The sequence below is a fragment of the Diadema setosum genome, chromosome 6 (assembly GCF_964275005.1).
Source record: "Diadema setosum chromosome 6, eeDiaSeto1, whole genome shotgun sequence".
In the NCBI taxonomy this organism is placed as follows: domain Eukaryota; kingdom Metazoa; phylum Echinodermata; class Echinoidea; order Diadematoida; family Diadematidae; genus Diadema; species Diadema setosum.
This window is the reverse complement of record NC_092690.1, coordinates 3,943,955-3,961,933: the sequence shown is the minus strand read 5'-3', so window position 1 is coordinate 3,961,933 and position 17,979 is coordinate 3,943,955. Positions and strand designations below refer to the sequence as shown.

The window sequence follows — 17,979 nt, the reverse complement described above, 5'->3', positions numbered from 1 at the left end:
CTGGTTCCACTATCTCGATATTCCACGCACGCACAACCACACGCACGCTAATCATCATTTCGTAAACAAATTGCTGTCATGCCTTCCAAATGTTTGCACATTCAAGTAACGTGCGTACCGAAAGCAAACGGTCAAATTTCAAAGTTTTGAGTGTTAGCATCTCAAAGAAAAGAACAAAACGGTGATCTTTAAAATCACAGTTTATATCGGCATTACATCATTTTACTCGAATCTCTACAGGATCTACTCATTCATCCCTCTCCTGAACATTGATTGCCATATCATTCATTGCCAGAACGAATAAGGACAAAATCAAAACATATGGATGAAAATTAACAACGATAACCACCATCACAACAAAAACAAATATTCGCTACAAGAACTTAACCTACAGTGTACATACTACCAGTTGAGAGGTGCACATATTTAGCATATTTCTAACAAATGCTAACCAAAATCCTACACCTATCATAAAAGTACTAGAGCATCGTGCTGATAAACGGGAAAGAAGGTCGGTGAGTTCCGTGCGGGCCCGCACACCCCTAATCGTCTCAAATGGGCGACCAATGTTGTACAGAGGCGGATAAATGTTGGTCTGGTCTATTAGCTTCTCTCTGTACTGGTCGAGGGTTAGCTAATCACATAGACACCAATCATCACCAAATTTCCAAAAGTCAGAAAGAGACTAAATATTGCTTCACAACAACAGTGAATATAAAATGCGGGAGAAGGGATAAAATTTACATGGACAATGTCAATGCTGCTCACAGCATATTTATTCACCGACCTGCCTTCTCGTAGGTCTGAAATATAGATACTTGATTACAAACACCAATTACTTTCCTTACAACACAAATGAACACATCATTTATCACTTTACTCTTCTACACCTTTGGAGACCGTTTCATATTCTACCATCTTTATCTATGGGAAAGGGAGGGATTTAGTTAATAGGGAAAATGATGTCAGTGGGTGTGGCCACTTATCTCGACATCGGCAGGGTCACGGGATGAGGTTCTCGTCTGCATGTCGATCGAGCTCGTCCAAGGGGCTGGGGCGTCTGCTAACCGGTCTGCTTTCACTGCTTCCTTAAACGATTCGTCACCATTGCCGTCCACGTTGTGGCAACCTGACAGGACGCTTCAACATCTCTGGTGACATCAGTCGACTATTTCGAGTTCGTTACACGCCACATTGGTGTAAACCAAAGTTCTGTTTTGTCGTGATGTATACCGTTTCTCGACTTGTTGTTCACCGTTTAACTTATTGACTCTTGGGCAGTCCAACCATGATCCTCGTCTCATTCACAGCGTTGATAGAGTTTAGTTGATTGATATGGAGGGGAGCATGATGTACAAGGAAAGGTGATCTCCTGACTCTATCTTAGATGTGGTCTCCAACTATTCTTGACCCTTCTCTATCTGCCGGTCTCTCTAATCACGCAGCTCCTATGTTGTGTCCCCTCTCTTCTATCAATAATCTAACTCTCCTCAAACAAGGTCTTTTATAACAATTTTGCTATTGGTATCCTTTCCCTAAAAGTATTTCATTGGCTAAATCTTATTTTGGGGTGTGATCTTCACTGGAAATTAATTTCTTATTGGTCAGATCTTCCATTAGCTCCTCCAATTCGTTTCTGTGGAACTCCGTTTTCTATGATTCATCTCAATTTCTGATTAATTCGCCCACTGTCTTTTAGTTTCTTTATTTCCTTGTTCTCTGTAACTACTGGTCAAGACTTATTGTTTCTTGGATAATAAAATCATAAAACAAATGAATGCTAGTGTCCTTATGACGTCCAACGTTATCGTCATCATTTTTTGGGGTTGTTGTCCCTGAATTTGTCTTTGGAATTCCTGTCTGACCTACTCCACTAAAGTACATCAAAATAAAGGAGAAGTTATGGCTGGAGAACGACCTTCCAGCTCAGAGGGTCATTCATGTTTAGGGATCAGAGGGCAAAAACACGTCATTCCCATAATTTGGATTGGGGGCTTTGGGGATGGAGAGTGCGGGGAACTGACCACTGGCTGGAGAAAGTATAGCCAATGCCAAACTCACAAATTCCTAGCACCAATAACTTTTCTTGGGAGAGGAGAATTGACAAAACAAAAAAAGAAAGTCTAGCTGGAAGCAAAATAAAGAGTTTCATAAACTCCAAGAAGGTGAAATGACTCATACTGACGTCACAGGGTGACTTGGAAAACAACTGTAATGCTTCTGTTTTCTTTAACTTTCTATCTTCTTCTATTCTTTTCCTTATTATATGTGTTAGTAGCCATATGGGCTACACTTATATACAGAAAATTCAACATAATTATGCTCACTTTTCTAGTGTAATGAAAGAATAAGCTACATAAGCTACAATTTCCCATGTCAAACTGAATTTGGTCAAAAATTGGACTTGGGTCGTTCTTATATTCAGGTCTTCATAGATATGAATAGATGTATATCATATATATATATATATATATATATATATATATATATATATATAATGAAGTAAATACGTGATTTTGTTTTGGTGAGAGTTTTATGTGGAATGAAACTTAATGGTTATTTTGTTATTGTTGTTGAGATGGAATTGATTAAAACGAATTGTCAATGTTCTTTTAATGTCGTGAACTGTGGTTACTATGTGAAATATTTAGACAAGTACCTAAACATAATTTTGCAGAAGACTACATAATCATAACCCCGGCCCTTGTGGAAAAAAGAAATACAAACACTTTCATCAATACTGACAGAAAAAGAGTCAAACCCGTCTTTAAGAATATCCAACTAGGGTCAAGAAGAATGTTAAAAACCGCTAATATTGACTAACTAGCAATTAAATGAATATAAACGGCAGGTACTCGGGAGCAAAAAGATTAAACAATGACAGGGCACTGCTTTAAAAATACCGAGTGGGCAATGACACATAACAAATGATAATAATAATAGCGTGCCTTTCCGGGCCTTTAATTGAACGAAAATACAGACAAACAATACACGAATATGACCAAGAAAAAGGAACGACTCACCACCTCGAGAGGGCGGTGCTTCGTCTTTGTCAGAAATTTCCACGTCGATAGTTTTCGACGTGTGTGCAGCTGCTCAGTGCGCCATGTGATGTCTTTGTTCCGCGTTGTTTCATTGAGCTGCAACAGAAAAATCGTGCTCATCCGTCGAGTCCAGGATTTACATTTACAATAAACAAAATTCATCAGCGGTATGTTCAAATCTACTGCTTGTATCAATGAAGCTTAAGAAATTGCAACAAATGTCTCTATTTTCTTGGCCAATAGATCCAGTATGTGATTTCCTCGCGCATTATAATATTCTTTGTTCCATTCCGCTTGGATTTGTATTCTATGGACCATGTAATATGGTTTGTCAGTGTTGCAGAAGCTATAGATATCGTATATTTGTACTTGCTATGTTGGATTCCAACTGAATCTATTTCTTATATTGTAACCAGATCAATAACATATATCACTAAAAAAGAAATTGCAAATGATCACGTAGAACTTCTAAGCACCAAAATAAAATGGAGTGATGAATACCTGTATGCCATGTCAGCTGTAATAATGATACGGATCGAATCAGCACAATTACAGCTTTACCAATGGAGAAGTGTGCATTGATTCGAAACATCTTTTTGCAATGCAAATCTTTTTGCAGTTATGTTTTCTCCGTTATTTTTCTCTATGCTATCTTTCATTCATATTTGAAAAAACAGAATGTATCCACTAAATCAATTCATATGATATTCATATGTGACATTTGACATTCTGTATTCGTCAACGCATTGTCCATTTTGTATCTAAGAGGTAAAATATGTTTTTAAATAACGCAGCATGTTGCTTTGACGATGAAGATAAAAATATACACCATCATTTACTATGCAAATGCACTGACAAAGACATGGCGAATCTGAGATATCTATACCTACTCTCATCTATCCCCGCTCAGAACAGAATGTGTACAGCGATGGCGGCACATCAACGAATGCACTATGTTCCAGTGGCTGCAGTAATTGTGCATGGTGTAAGTATTGCAGCATGTCTCACATCAAGCAGGTAGACTTTTGTACGTGTACTTTCAAGGGACTGTAGAATACTGGTTGAGGTGAGGATTCAGCTTGTAACGTTTTGGAAGATATTTAGAAACCACCCTAATGAAATGTTAAAGAGCATGCAATTCTAAGAGAAATTAAAAGTTCATATGATTAAAATCGGTATTTGAATGAATGAGATATCTAAAGACAAGGCAGCACAAAGATATCCTTAACAGAACAAAATAAATTTATATTTTACCCATTTCAAGGTCAATTTTCATCAAATAAATGTTGAGTCCTTCATAAAAAATGCATACTCCTTTATATTTCATAAGAGTTTTCTCATTATCTCACCAAAAAATGTTACAAACCTGAATCCTCTTCTTCACAAGTACTGTATAGTTCCTTTCATTTAGCATGTAATTACCGTGATTCTGCGAATTAACAATCACCGGGGTAGAATTAACACAGGGTCATACTTCTTGTTCTCCTTCTTCTTTTTTCAGTTAATCATAGTGGCACAATGTCAGACGCTGAATGGTCCATCATCAATAGCAGTGGAAGTTGGATCTGATGCAGAGCTAAGATGTTCAGTGACTGGAGGAACATCACCAGTTTTCACCTGGAGTGATGACTCGGTAGACCCATCTATTACTATGTTCAGTGGAGGGAACAAATTAACTTCCAACGCAAAATATGCCGACTTTCGCGTTTCAGAGGATGCAATTTCATCCGCACTGACAATCATTGATACACAGATTGCAGAGGAAGGGAGTTATGTTTGCCAGGCTTCAGGGATGCCGAATCCTGCACCAGCAGCACAGGTGTCTGTTGAGGGTGAGTGTTCATCGAGATTGAAATGATACTACAAACAGAGTGATTTTAAGGTCTATCATTATGTTCTCCTTAGATAAGCCTACATAGTACATTTGATACATCATTATAATTATTTATATAAATTACTACACAATAAAAACAGAGAAGTCAGGAAAGAGGTTGTTGGCGTATGAGAACGTGACATTGCAAAAGTCATATAAAACAAACAAGGATGGAAGGAAGCAAGCAAGCAAACAAACACACAAACATGAAACATTAAGTCTTTTTAGTATGGATAATGCTATGTGATATTAGTAATAATATTGTCCGGTGGACACCTAAATTCGATGGCTGTGTTTTATCCTAAGACAATGTATTTTACTAACATTGTGCCCTCTAAGAGGGTATAAAGACATAAATAATGACAAATCCACAGTCTTTGTCATTATAAGGCCAAGTGCAATAACCTAATGCCAAATCGATAATCCTTGAAACTTGTGTAATTTCATCTTTATAAGCAGGTCTGCGAACAAGAAATTTCCCTCGCATTAAGAAGTAAAACAATATTTGTGTGGTAATCAGTACAGTGTTTCTTTTATTTGTATTATCATCAGTATTATTCTTTCATGCACAGTGAAACCAACTTTATTCATAGAGTTGAATACGACCCTCATTGCGGGAGAATCATATGAGGCAGTGTGCAGAGCTGTGGGAGGCCGACCCTCCGAGAAATTTGTGTGGTATCTGAATGGTGAACAGCAGACAGTTGACCCGCCAAATAGTACTCTGAATGCCGGTAACCCAGACCTGAGCGATACAACAAGTAGTTTTAACTTCACTCCAACAGAGGAGAATTTCGGCATGTCTCTACGATGTGAGACCATGGGACACCAGGTGGCCAGTCTTAATCAAAACCAAAGTATTCCCTTTCTCAACGTCCATTGTAAGTCGTTATAATCTTATATTATCATAATCTAAGTCGGGTACGAAACAAAACAACGCGCGTAGTCTGTTTACACTGCAAAAAGTCCGGTGTTAAATAGTGAACACCAAGCTGGTGTTAAATTTTCGGTGCTCATTTACGGTGTTAAATTAACACCTACGGGTGTCATTTCCAAATTTTAAACTGTTTTTTGAAAAGTTTCTTAGTAACTGCACTTCTTTTTGATTTTTAATTTAAACAAGACGATCAAGAATTTTACATTAAAATACTAGATTTTTGAAAAAATGTGAAAATAAATTTACACCAAAGTAACACCAGCTGGTGTGGTCTCTTATTGAAGCTGGACGGGTGTTAAACCATTGATATTAACACCAACAAATATCAAATCAACACCATGTGGTGTCATTTTTTAATTAACACCAGTACAGTGTCAAAATAACACCAGGTACAGTGTCAAATTAACACCACGAAGTGTCAGGTGAACACTTTTCAACACCATCACAGTGCATTTTTAACACCTGTGGGTGTGGTCCTTTATTGAAGTTTGATCGATGTGAGATTTAACACCCGTGGTGTTACATCTAACACCGATGTTTTTACAGTGTACCATCAACGCAGTAAATGAAATAGTATATCAAATAAGATAATAATAAATCAAATCAAACCACTAAATATTACATACTTTAGATACTCTATTACCGTTGTAATGATAAAATCAAAGTGGAAAGTGGCAGTATGTACCTGTACAGTTTATGGATGTAAAAACATGTTCCTGTCTCTTGTGATGGTGTTCTATGTAGTTGTAACAGAGAGAGGGAGAAAAAGAATATTGCATTTTTTTTTTTTTTGGGGGGGGGGTATAACTACGTTCTTTCTTTCATCTGTGGTGATTGTTGAACAGTTTGGACACTATGAGAGGATTTTAAACTATATTGCTTTATCAAAAAATACACAAATCATACCATCGTGTGTTTATTTTCACATGTGTCAATATTTCTATTCTTCATGAAAAGGATTTATTCATTCACTCAAGAATCCCAGATTATCCTCGGATGTGGGCGAACGCAATATACACTTAAGTTTACAGAAGCCATTTCTCCCAAGACAAGATACCACAAATATGTTGTTTTTTTTTTAGCGTGTAAATTAATACTGTTTTACCCTGTTATCAATACGATAAAATTGAAGAACAAAACTAAGACAATAATATCAGTATAAACAATTCTCTTTTTCTGTTGTAGTCCCACCTCATCAGAGCCCCCAAATAATCACAGTTGACTTCACTGAGGACACCTGTCTTTGGACCCTAACAGTGATTTGCTCCCTCCAACAAGCAGACCAGCCAAACCCGGCCATCGATACCTACTTCATTTACGAGAATGTTACCGACAATTATCCAGCCTCAGCCACTAATACCCTCAACACGGTAACACCCACGTTTGATACAGAATATATCTGTATTGCAGGAAACTATCTTGGTAACTCAACAACTGCAAGGATATATTTTCAAAGGAGTAAGTGCAGCCTTCATTTGTCGTTGGCTTTCTAGACGTAGCCAATTCATCTGAAATCGTAAATATTTCGTATGCTTCCATTATTTTATTTACGCAGTGACATCTATTCGTCATTTCCGTATCAGTGATAATATCAATACGGAGATGGTAGACTCTAATCAATGTATTTCTTCTTGTTAATGCATACACAATAACTGTTCTTTAGGTCCAGTTTCACAGAAAATAATATTATGACAGCCGAATCTGTTCAAGTCTAATTAAATTCAGTTTTCACGCTGGCCAAATTATAGAGACAGGCTCGATTTTTGATGTCCAAAACGTTTTATATACATGGTGTAATGGTAGTCATCCTTTCTCTTGTTTCATTAACCAATTATCATCTTATCAATCATTAAACGACTATCTCCCTAGGTTCTGACCTTTTGCCTATTTCACCAATTTGGATGTTTGATTCCCGGTAATGCATTTATAGGAAATTCAACTGGACAAATCACAGCGAAGACGTCTTCAGGAACTCGCACAGGTAGTCTAGTATGTGTCTATGATCTTGATATGTATGGCTCTAATGACAAGGCCTCATTACCTTATTGCATTTGTTTCGCACCAACACTGTATAATACTTTTAATCAATGCTACTAATTCATGTTCGTTGATATTTCCTCGTCGTCAAACGATTTCCTCATTTACTGAAAAAAAAAATCATCACAACTCCTCCGCCTGCTTCCTCTTCACAACTCATTCAAATATTAGACTGATATTGTGTTTCTTTTACTTTTACTGGTATTTTCTTTGCTGCATGATATTTTGTTTATGAATCATGATCTTAAATAGTTATCTGCAGACGTCGCTGCCGATTTCACAGTAGCCGCTACTGCTAATGAACGGTGGCATTGCTTACTCCATCAGTGTGCTGGATTTTGTACTGGGTTAATCCAACATATCCAATGAAATACGATTTCTGACATTGTCAATACAGCAAGCCCATCCAACCTATCTTTATCAATCTATTTCATGTTTATGAAATAATTTAACTGTGTGTATAAGAGGCAGTTTTGTGTACTATGCCCTTTGTATAGTCTATCAGTGTGATATTAAGTTTATTACGAGAGGGTAGCATAAATGGTGTCGTCGTGTTTTTAGTAGAATTAACACAGACTTTGGACACATAAAGCTCAAAGTCAAATCATCGTCGTGCAGATGTTCAAGAGTCCTCATAAAGACGGCTGAATATGATAAATTTTTAACTGCATTAATCCAACATGTTTAATGGAATACGATTTCTGACATTGTCGATGCAGCAAGCCACAATTGTCATCAATCCAATCTTTATGAAATATTTAACCTCTCTGCCACGTATATCATTACTAAAACAATCGCATGTCTTAGGCTGAGAAGGCCCCCTATAATGCTATGTGGTGACTTGTGCAACTGCTATAAGATTTAATCGTACCGTATTAGAGGCAGTATTGTACGTCATTTTCTTTGTATAGTCTACCAATCTGATATTAAGTTTATTACGAGAGGGTGGCATAAGATTGTATAGTTGTGTTCATGTGTAGAATTAACTCAAACCTTTGACAATTTGTTTTACATATGAAGAGTTCGGTTTCAAAAGGTACTACATCCATAATTTCAAGTTCTGAGAAAAACGTGATTTTTTAATTATCATATCTAGCAAGCTCAGACTGGAATGATATTTCCCGCTATTATAATGCTACATGATACAACACTAAAACCACTAAGAAAATCCAGGTCCATTCATTCATGTTTTAATGAATTAAACGTTTTTATATTTTTGTGGATGTAGTACCTTTTGCAACTGAAAGTGGATGTAGTACCTTTTGACAACGAAATTTCATATGCCAAAGAAATATTTAGTGTGATGTTTTTACATGTTTCGCGGATTTATTTTTTTTTTTCAGCAATGGTGTTGATGGGGATGGGATACGAGGTCAAGGGGGCCTAGTTAATTGACAATGTCCCGCCCTATTTAGCATCAAGAATAACAAACCAATGTGCATCGCTTATGCCCCACTTCTCCCTTGCTGACTAATATTTTGAATCAATGACTGTCATTGGTCATAAGCATGGGGAGGGGATCCATTATGCTATAGATGGGGAGGGGTCACAATATCTCACCAGGTGATTTCTCTCTTCCGTTTTCTCCTTTTGTTTTTCTCTGATGAGCTTTATCTCAAGATTTCTTACCTTTTTCCTCTCAATTGTAATACATTTTGGGCTATTTTTTACTCTGTGAATTCTCTCTTCATGTGTATCAAGAACACTGTATTCATTATCTTTTCTTCACTTTTTTTTTCAATGTAACTCCTAAGGGAAAAGGTGGAAAAGCAACATCTGAATGTACTGTAATTTCTCACTGATGTAATTAAATTCATTACATGATTTTCATTCATATATGTTCCTTATCGAGTAAGATAAATCTGATAATCTAATAGCTGATAGAAATCAAGACCGTCGATGAGTACACACTTTTTAATATGACCACCTATACTAAACACACATTTGGTATTACCTTTTTTACATTGCATAAATAAAAGGTGTCATTTACAATATAAATCTAGTGTTCAAAGCTGTATGTCACTAGGTACTTTCACGCCCTGGGGCCTGGTACTTGACATCATGCACGTATAGAATAGCACAGCATACCCACAGGTAAGGCACTGTATGTAGGGATGTCAGAATTTCATGCCATTATATACATCTAACAATGTAACTTTGCTTTCAGACTAGTCAAACTCTTATTAGCTGTCTATTTATGTAAGAAATAGACTATACCTACAAAGTGTCTGTACTTCATTCTGGGGACAATTAATGGCTCAAACTCAACACCCTAGCAGTAACGCACGGTAAAGGTAACTAACAGTAGATGCAGTATGTGGGACTTTTGTCAAGTTTTTCTCAAATTTCTAAAGTTTCTCCTTTGCTCTTATCGACTGCTTTTAATTCACGATCCTTCTCCTGGGATGGTTTGTTTGGTCAATGAGTTCTCCTTCATTTTCCTACATTGCTTGATAGAAATGTGATGAGTTTTTCAAATTATTGGTCAGATTTGCGTGGTGATTTAAGCAGAAAGCCAAAAAGCCAAAAGCCAACTTCTTTTGTTTACAGATTAAGTCAGTATACAATGGTAAAGGGTCAAGCCAATGCTGCTTTCTGATTGGTCAATTTCCCGATGATGTCATAAGAGTGGATGTAGTACCTTTTGCAACCCAACTAAAATGGATGTATATTACCTTTTTAAATGTAATTTTTTAACACTTTCTGGGTGGAAATTCAGCTTTTCGTTAGTATAGGTGTAAAGAGGTGCTAAAAATGAGTACATCAAGACCAAGAAGTGGATTTGGATGGGAAATGGATGTCGTACCTTTTGTAACTGAGGTCTTTATATAACGCTCCAAGTCAAATCGTTGTAGTGCAGATGTTCAATAATCCTCATTGAGTGCAAAGTGAAAACAAATTGCACTGTTTGATTAGTCGTTTACATTTCGTTACTTCTAGTTCGAGTGCCTTTACACTTGATGGTGAGCATTCACATCCATCTGACAGTGTCCGACATTTGGAAGATATTTATTATCTTATCGCTTAATGAAAGTATCGGTTTTCACTACACCCTTCCTTTTTGGAACTATTTCTAAAGACAATCAATTACTGCCTTAGGCTCACCCGCAGAAACGTGGTTAACAAAGACATAAACAGTAATCAACATAACTCGAGATTTTGACAACAATTGCAGGGAAAAAAAAATGTTTGACGAGGTTGGTTGCTGATTGAGTTAAATCCAATACTGATAAGTTGTGATGTTTGATATCAAAGCCCCTAAGACAACACAAAATGATACAAACATACTGAGTATTACTAATTATAGCTTCAAGAAAATTTCATTTGTGAAAAGTGAGACATTAAATAAAATTGATTATCAATCTTCAGTAATACTGTCGCCATCTAATTTTTAAATGTTGTAAATACGCTCATTTCGCAATAAACTGAAGAACTCGCCAGGATTATATGCATAATCCAGTTCCATAGTGAAATGTCACATGTTTTAATTTATTTCTTTGTCTTATTACCATAGCAAAATGATATTAAGAACTATATAACAAGGGATGTAGCTGTGTTAATGAAGAAGTGTCCTTCCTATCGGCTTCCTTTAATACGTTTAAAGCTAAATCCCCAACCCCAACCGAAATCCCCTCCGACGATTGTAATTTTAATTTTAATCATACTAATTTGAAATATTCCTATATGCAGGGAGAGCTCGTTGAACCATTGATTCGTTACAAAATTGACCCTCCTTAAAAGACAAAACAAAAATAAAACAAAAATAAAACAAAATAAGACAGATCCACAACAACACCAGCAACAGCATCGAACCATATCGATAGATGTTATAAGCATTAAAAGGTATGTATTTTGAATGAATTTTTGCGCTTTTATCCATGAGTGTCATGAAAACAGAATAAAGGTAAGTATATTTCGGAAAACGGACAACATTTGGTTGAAATGGTAAAGAATTTGAACGAATTATTCTCTCTCGTACGCTGTAACTCGCTATACGTCTTCAACAGATATTACAACATTCCCAAACTTCGCTGGAGAAACCACTTCTTTGACGTCATCAATACCATCGACAGGTGAGGAATCGTGCTTCTACCTCGTAGGCAGTATACAAATAATGCAAAGTAATAGATGCACGAGTTAACTTTGGAACTGTTTAGACTGTTCCAAAGTCAAACGAGAGCATCCAATTCTCACTGATCCACTGGACCAGAGAATAGGCCTGGGCATCATTTGTGTTGTAATATGGACTCGTAAATTAATTAAAAACAACCATTTCCCAGTCATGCGACCAGAACACCATACAACACTGTACAACACTTGAGCCATGCGTCCGGACGCATGGCTCAGTGTGGATCAGTAAAAATCAATGCGTAAAAAATTGACCAATCAAATTGCAGAGATTTTAAAGCCCATTTAATAATGGACAGTAAACGATCTTTTGTTTTCTTTCATACTGAATATTATCAGTTTTGTTTGTAGGCTCTGCGGTTGCTGTCGAAATCCCTTTTCTGTTCCGCCTATATTGCAGGTGTGCATTTCAACAAACAGTTAACCTGAAAAGTCAACACCCACAAAGTAAACATTATCTCAACCGTTTGTCTTCATAGCTGATTTATTTTTTTTTCTTTTGTACAGGAGTGTAAACGTGGATTCGTTATCGCCTTAAATAATAAACATATCTCATTCATTGTTATAGATCTCTAGAAGTAATAACGCTTAATAAAAGAAATAAAGTACGTCAGTGATTAAAAGTCACACGATCCAGAATATGTGGACTTATGAACTCACTTTTATTGTCACATCAATGATGCTACAGGTAGTTCTGAAAAGAGACCTCCGGATAATTTCAGACTTTAGCATTTGGCATTTGGAATTGCTTGGTACAGAGTTAGATAAGTCATATCGATAGGGGTATTAAGGAATATAACGTTTTCAAAATTCATAAAAACTGACAGCAAACAAGGATGATGGCATAGTAGTTTCACGTAAGAATGTATGATTGCGTGCTCTTGGAAGCATAACAGAAGAAGAAAACATGTAATGTATATTTTCTACTCAAGGTGAACTTGTTAAGCAAGTCATATTGTAATGACAATACATTGGTACATTATCGCAATATAATAAGCTTCCCACATCATCATCTCCACTAATTGCAATAGGTTTGAGGTTTTCAGAACATTGTTTTGTCTCCTCAGGAACCACAACACAAATGTCCATAAACAGACATACGGCTACTCTCAATGTATGTACAACATTCTATAAATCTCATGGAATGATCCTTTAGGATTACAAACAGATATACTCTGTACAAACTGCATGATAACTATAATGACGATGTTATGAGGCGGTTTCTTCGGACTTTGTCATTATCTTTACACTTGTTCAGTTGTTTTTATACATGTATTGGATGTGACCGGAGTGATGCACAACTGCCATGCCATCAGCATCCAAAGGCAAATGAATATGAGTATCATGAAATCCTAAAATGGCTTACATTTGTTAGGCTAGCAATATTTTATTCAAATTTAAATCTATATTCTGTGCTTTACCTTCCGTTGTTTTCTTCTATAAGATTGTGAATGTATCATAATACCGTCCTTTCATGTGTTTCATTATTTACAATTCAACAGTCGCCTGTCCCATATCCTTAACGCTAGTGGGCGTTGCGCTCATCTTGGGTGTAATGCTCGTTGTTTCTATAACCATCAATATCGTGCAGTTCTTCAAGAGAAGAAAGACATCTCGTAAAGGTTTGTTGCATCCCTACTAAACATTTACCTCTTCATGATACATGTTCAGTCAAGCCTATAAAAAATTATATCGTTTGCCAAATCATAGTTTTAGCAGGGTAAAGGGTATGGGGGCTTTTTTAGAAACTTAAAACCATTATATTTTACACTGGGATGAAAGATTATCATGCACTTGACTTGCATTACGTTGATGCCAATCATTATCTTAACACAACTTGAAAGGATGCCTCCAAATCATTTTCAGATGTTTACATTTGAACAACAATAAATTATTAACACTGAGTAGAGGGTTTCTGAATTTATAGTGATTTGGATGAGGAATAATAATGCTTTCAAAATGTGCAATGATCAAGGATGATGACATGGTAGCCTCCCCACAAAAAAAGCGTGAATGACCACAATGCATTCAACAATTCTTGCATGGAGCTGTCGATTTATGTGCTGCATGATGTGAAATTATGAAAATCGTTTTGAATGCCCCTTTAACCGTGCACATCTTGTTTATTAACCAATTACAAAGAGATGTAATTGCAATTGTTCATGATATAATGTAATGTAGTGTAACAATACCTTTGTTGTGGTGCGTTTATTCAAGCATCTATTTTATATAAAGGTGCATGCAATGATTATAACTGAATAAGATGAATAGGTAAGGTTCAAAGACCTTGGGGGCATATACGACGTAGGCCTATTTAGAAGCACAAGCCAATCATGCTTTGGGTGAATTGGCATGGTTTCTTGGGTTGGTGCAAGCAAGGTATAGTACTTTGGGTAACATTGGTATGGTTTCTGGGGTTGGTGCAAGCAAGGTACAGTGCTTTGGGTAACATTGGTATGGTTTTTGGGTTGGTGCAAATAAGGTATAGTACTTTGGGTAACATAGGTATGGTTTCTTGTGTTGATGCAAGCAAGGTATAGTGCTTTGGGTAACATTGGTATGGTTTCTTGGTTTGGTGCAAGCAAGGTATAGTACTTTGGGTAACATTGGTATGGTTTCTTGTGTTGGTGCAAGCAAGGTATAGTGCTTTGGGTAACATTGGCATGGTTTCTTGGGTTGGTGCAAGCAAGGTATCGTGGCCTGCGCCTATAGCGATGAGCTGGCATCATCCCCTCGTGATAGTACTAATGCAATAGATTTATGAGGCGCTTAATACGGATGTTTCTAAGCGCAGGGTTTACCGAAAAATCAATGATAGAAATACAAACATACTACGCCATTACTAAATAATTTACCACATTCATACACTGTTAATTTATAAAAATAACTTCTTCGTAGGAGTAGTCGCGCCATACTGTGGTGTTGGTCGTAATTTTTTCACAGTTTTGCTTCAAGTCTGAATAGTTCTTTCGTTGTTCCACTTATCGTTTATTGTAATACACGACAATAATCGGGACACATCACAAAGGGTACTTAGCGATATATGGGTGTAATGATGGTAAACAAACATGTTACCATAAATGGTATGAGTGCTGGATATCGTTAGAACTGAGATAATGCCTCCTCAAAAAAGCCAACAACAACAACAATCAAACGAACAACAAACAAGCAATGTAGATCACTTCTTCGAAGGTAAGATTTTCTATACCTATGAACTTTTAATACAGAGTGTGTATAAACAAGTTTGCGATGTAATTTTCAAATTGTGGCAATGTAACAAATAACTAAAGAAAAATATCGTTTAGATAACATGAAAATACGTATTTTGTCTTTTGTATTTTCTTTACCTTTAGTGGCCGAGGAAGCTGAGATTACCAAGTAAGTAAACACGACATTACGCTTGTCAACCATCGATGTAAAGAACACTTCTTATTATCATTATATTTTATGCCCATTTCATACACTTTCATTGTTTTGACATGCTTTATTCCGAACAAGCCATTGCTGATTTAATTGTAGCATTGTTTTTTCCCCCTTTTTAACACAATCATTGTAGGAGAGCGCCACGTTTTGAGAGCGAAAACAGTGCTTTTGAGATACCTGAGGAGGGGATTCAAGGTGAGATGCATAGATATCTTTCATATCATTCTTTTAATGTATGTATATTCCTGCATCACCGAAAAAAAAAGATCGCTAGAAATTAATTCTTAGTTAAGGATAAATTCTGAATCATTCTGAAAATATGGATAATTGAAAGAAGGCACACACTTTTAAAAGTGCTCACTGAGAAAAGAGGGTTTGAAATGTTCTGTGCTTTGTACAATGAAGTGGAAAAAATATATGAATAAAGCAGGGTGTAAAAGACCATGGCAACCCATTTTCAGGTTAAATCGTAATTTAACAATACCTATACAAGGATATTCCACCCATGGCTACTTTTAGAGCTGTGGCATCATTCACTTAAAAGTTTGTAGAGCCAAAAATTGGAAAGAAAGGTAATTTCAATCGAATCTAATTTTACTATTCTATGATAAAATGTTCTTCAAAAGATGCAAAAGAGCAATTGTTTTATTACTTCAGAATTTGAAATTCCACTGGAGAAGAATTATTCTTTCAAATCGTGTAAAATAAAAGTAACAAACTACCCTTAAAATTGACTACGTTGACACACACCATTATTGATACACAATTTGACATCAATTATCCCTTGTTACTAAAGACCCCCACAACGGATTATTTCAAGAATGCTTTTCATTATCAAATCTCAAATAAGGGAAAGAATTGTCCAAATTTTAATTCGAAGCACGCTGTCATTGTTTGTTAAAAAGAGGAAAAAATACAGTGTAGGCCTACTCAGCATGATTGATAGCTTTATATGAAAGCATGCATAGAGGCATATATACAACGTATATGGAAATGTATTGAAGTCAACGGATATTTGTATCTTTATGTTATTTTGTGTTCCATAGCATTAAGTTATATATAGATGTAGATACATGTTTATTTTTTGTGTGTGTGTGTTTTTTTTTTTTTAGAACTGATTTTCCAAATCATATTTCCAAGGCCGAAATATGAAGGTATTGAATGATAACAATTGTAAGGGGGGGGGGGTGGTATGTGAAGTGGCTAAACTTTTCTGATTGCGCTATCACGCTGTAATGATAATACTATGTGACTTTGTATTTTTGTTTTGGACTATTAGTGGTTGATATATAGTGTAAGCTATTTTTTTTTTATTTGCAGTTTGATATACTGCTTATGACATTTTTATCTGTAAGTACATAATGTGAGCAGGGCTCCTCGGTAGAACAATTAACAAAATGAAAGGGTCACCCTGCTAAAAGAACAGTGAAATAAATGAATAAATAAATAAATGAAGAAATGAAAAAAAAAATGCATAAATGAAAAAGACCAAACATCCATGGGTAACACGCTTTTAGCATACTACCTGGGTGAATCATAATCTATATCGATATATCCATTGGGAAAGTCAAGAAAGAAAGAAAGAAACAAAAAACATACCCCCCCCCCCATTAGAAATCATTGTATTATATTCAAGGTAATGTACTGTAACTTAATATAAGTACTTCACCTTTCCTGAATGGTAATTGTGTTATGTATTTTTCATATCAGAAGACTTTTTTACCAACTGAATACTCCAAGCTTCTGCTTTGAAAGATCGAGGTATGAATAGATCAAACACGTTCTCCATTTTATAAATCAATGGCAAGTTCTAACTTGTTTTTATCTTATTTTCCTATCTCCAGAGATAGTCTTCGATCCAAATGGGGAACTTGAAATGGTAGTGTGAGCCGTTGGACACCAACTAAAGATCGGAGGAGAGGAACTTTTTTTTTTCTCATTTTCAGTGTGATGAAGCGAATGAACTTGTTTGAAGATTTCCCCCTTTATGATGTATTTATTTAGACCGTTTGAAGCAATGATCATGATATTGAACACGAACTAATTATTAGTCGAGGCTACCGTTTGTTCGGTAAATAGAGACAATCAACAGGAAAAAAAAAATACTTAAATACTCCGTATGCTGTAAAAGTATCAGAGCAAAAGTTTTTGCTATTCTTGAAACCTTTTCCATGCACATATCTTGCATTTTATACACCTTATTATCACTGTGCAATACCAAGAAAGCTTAGTAGGCACGCACATTTTAAATTCTTTAAATTGTGAGTGTAGATAAAAACGGGGTGACTCTGCAAACTGGGCATCCAATTTAAGCTAGTCTTTGTTTATCTGCATCCAGGTTAGCCTGGCCGATTATTTATGCCTTGTTTCAAGTTCGAAGTTTAAGTTTCAAATTTATTTTCATATTTCCACTTTCTCAGTGATGGGATTACAAAATAGTTCATAGTTAAACAAGAATACAAAATATATACAACCATATCTTTTGATTGGAGAAGAAAAAAAAACATTTAACACAAATGTACATGGTCATTATCATC

At 36.0% G+C, this 17,979-nt stretch overlaps 1 protein-coding gene across 1 annotated transcript in view; it reads left to right on the top strand.

Moving 5' to 3' along the window:
• Positions 1 to 17,330, top strand: part of LOC140230157 (uncharacterized) — a 48,075-nt gene extending 30,745 nt beyond the window's left edge. Inside the window, exons 9-13 of the mRNA XM_072310346.1 lie at positions 4,546 to 4,876; positions 5,511 to 5,798; positions 7,040 to 7,235; positions 15,576 to 15,637; positions 17,287 to 17,330. Of these exons, the coding sequence (XP_072166447.1) occupies positions 4,546 to 4,876; positions 5,511 to 5,798; positions 7,040 to 7,235; positions 15,576 to 15,637; positions 17,287 to 17,330 (921 nt within the window). The remainder of the gene's footprint in view (positions 1 to 4,545; positions 4,877 to 5,510; positions 5,799 to 7,039; positions 7,236 to 15,575; positions 15,638 to 17,286) is intronic.
• The last annotated feature ends 649 nt before the right edge of the window (positions 17,331 to 17,979 follow it).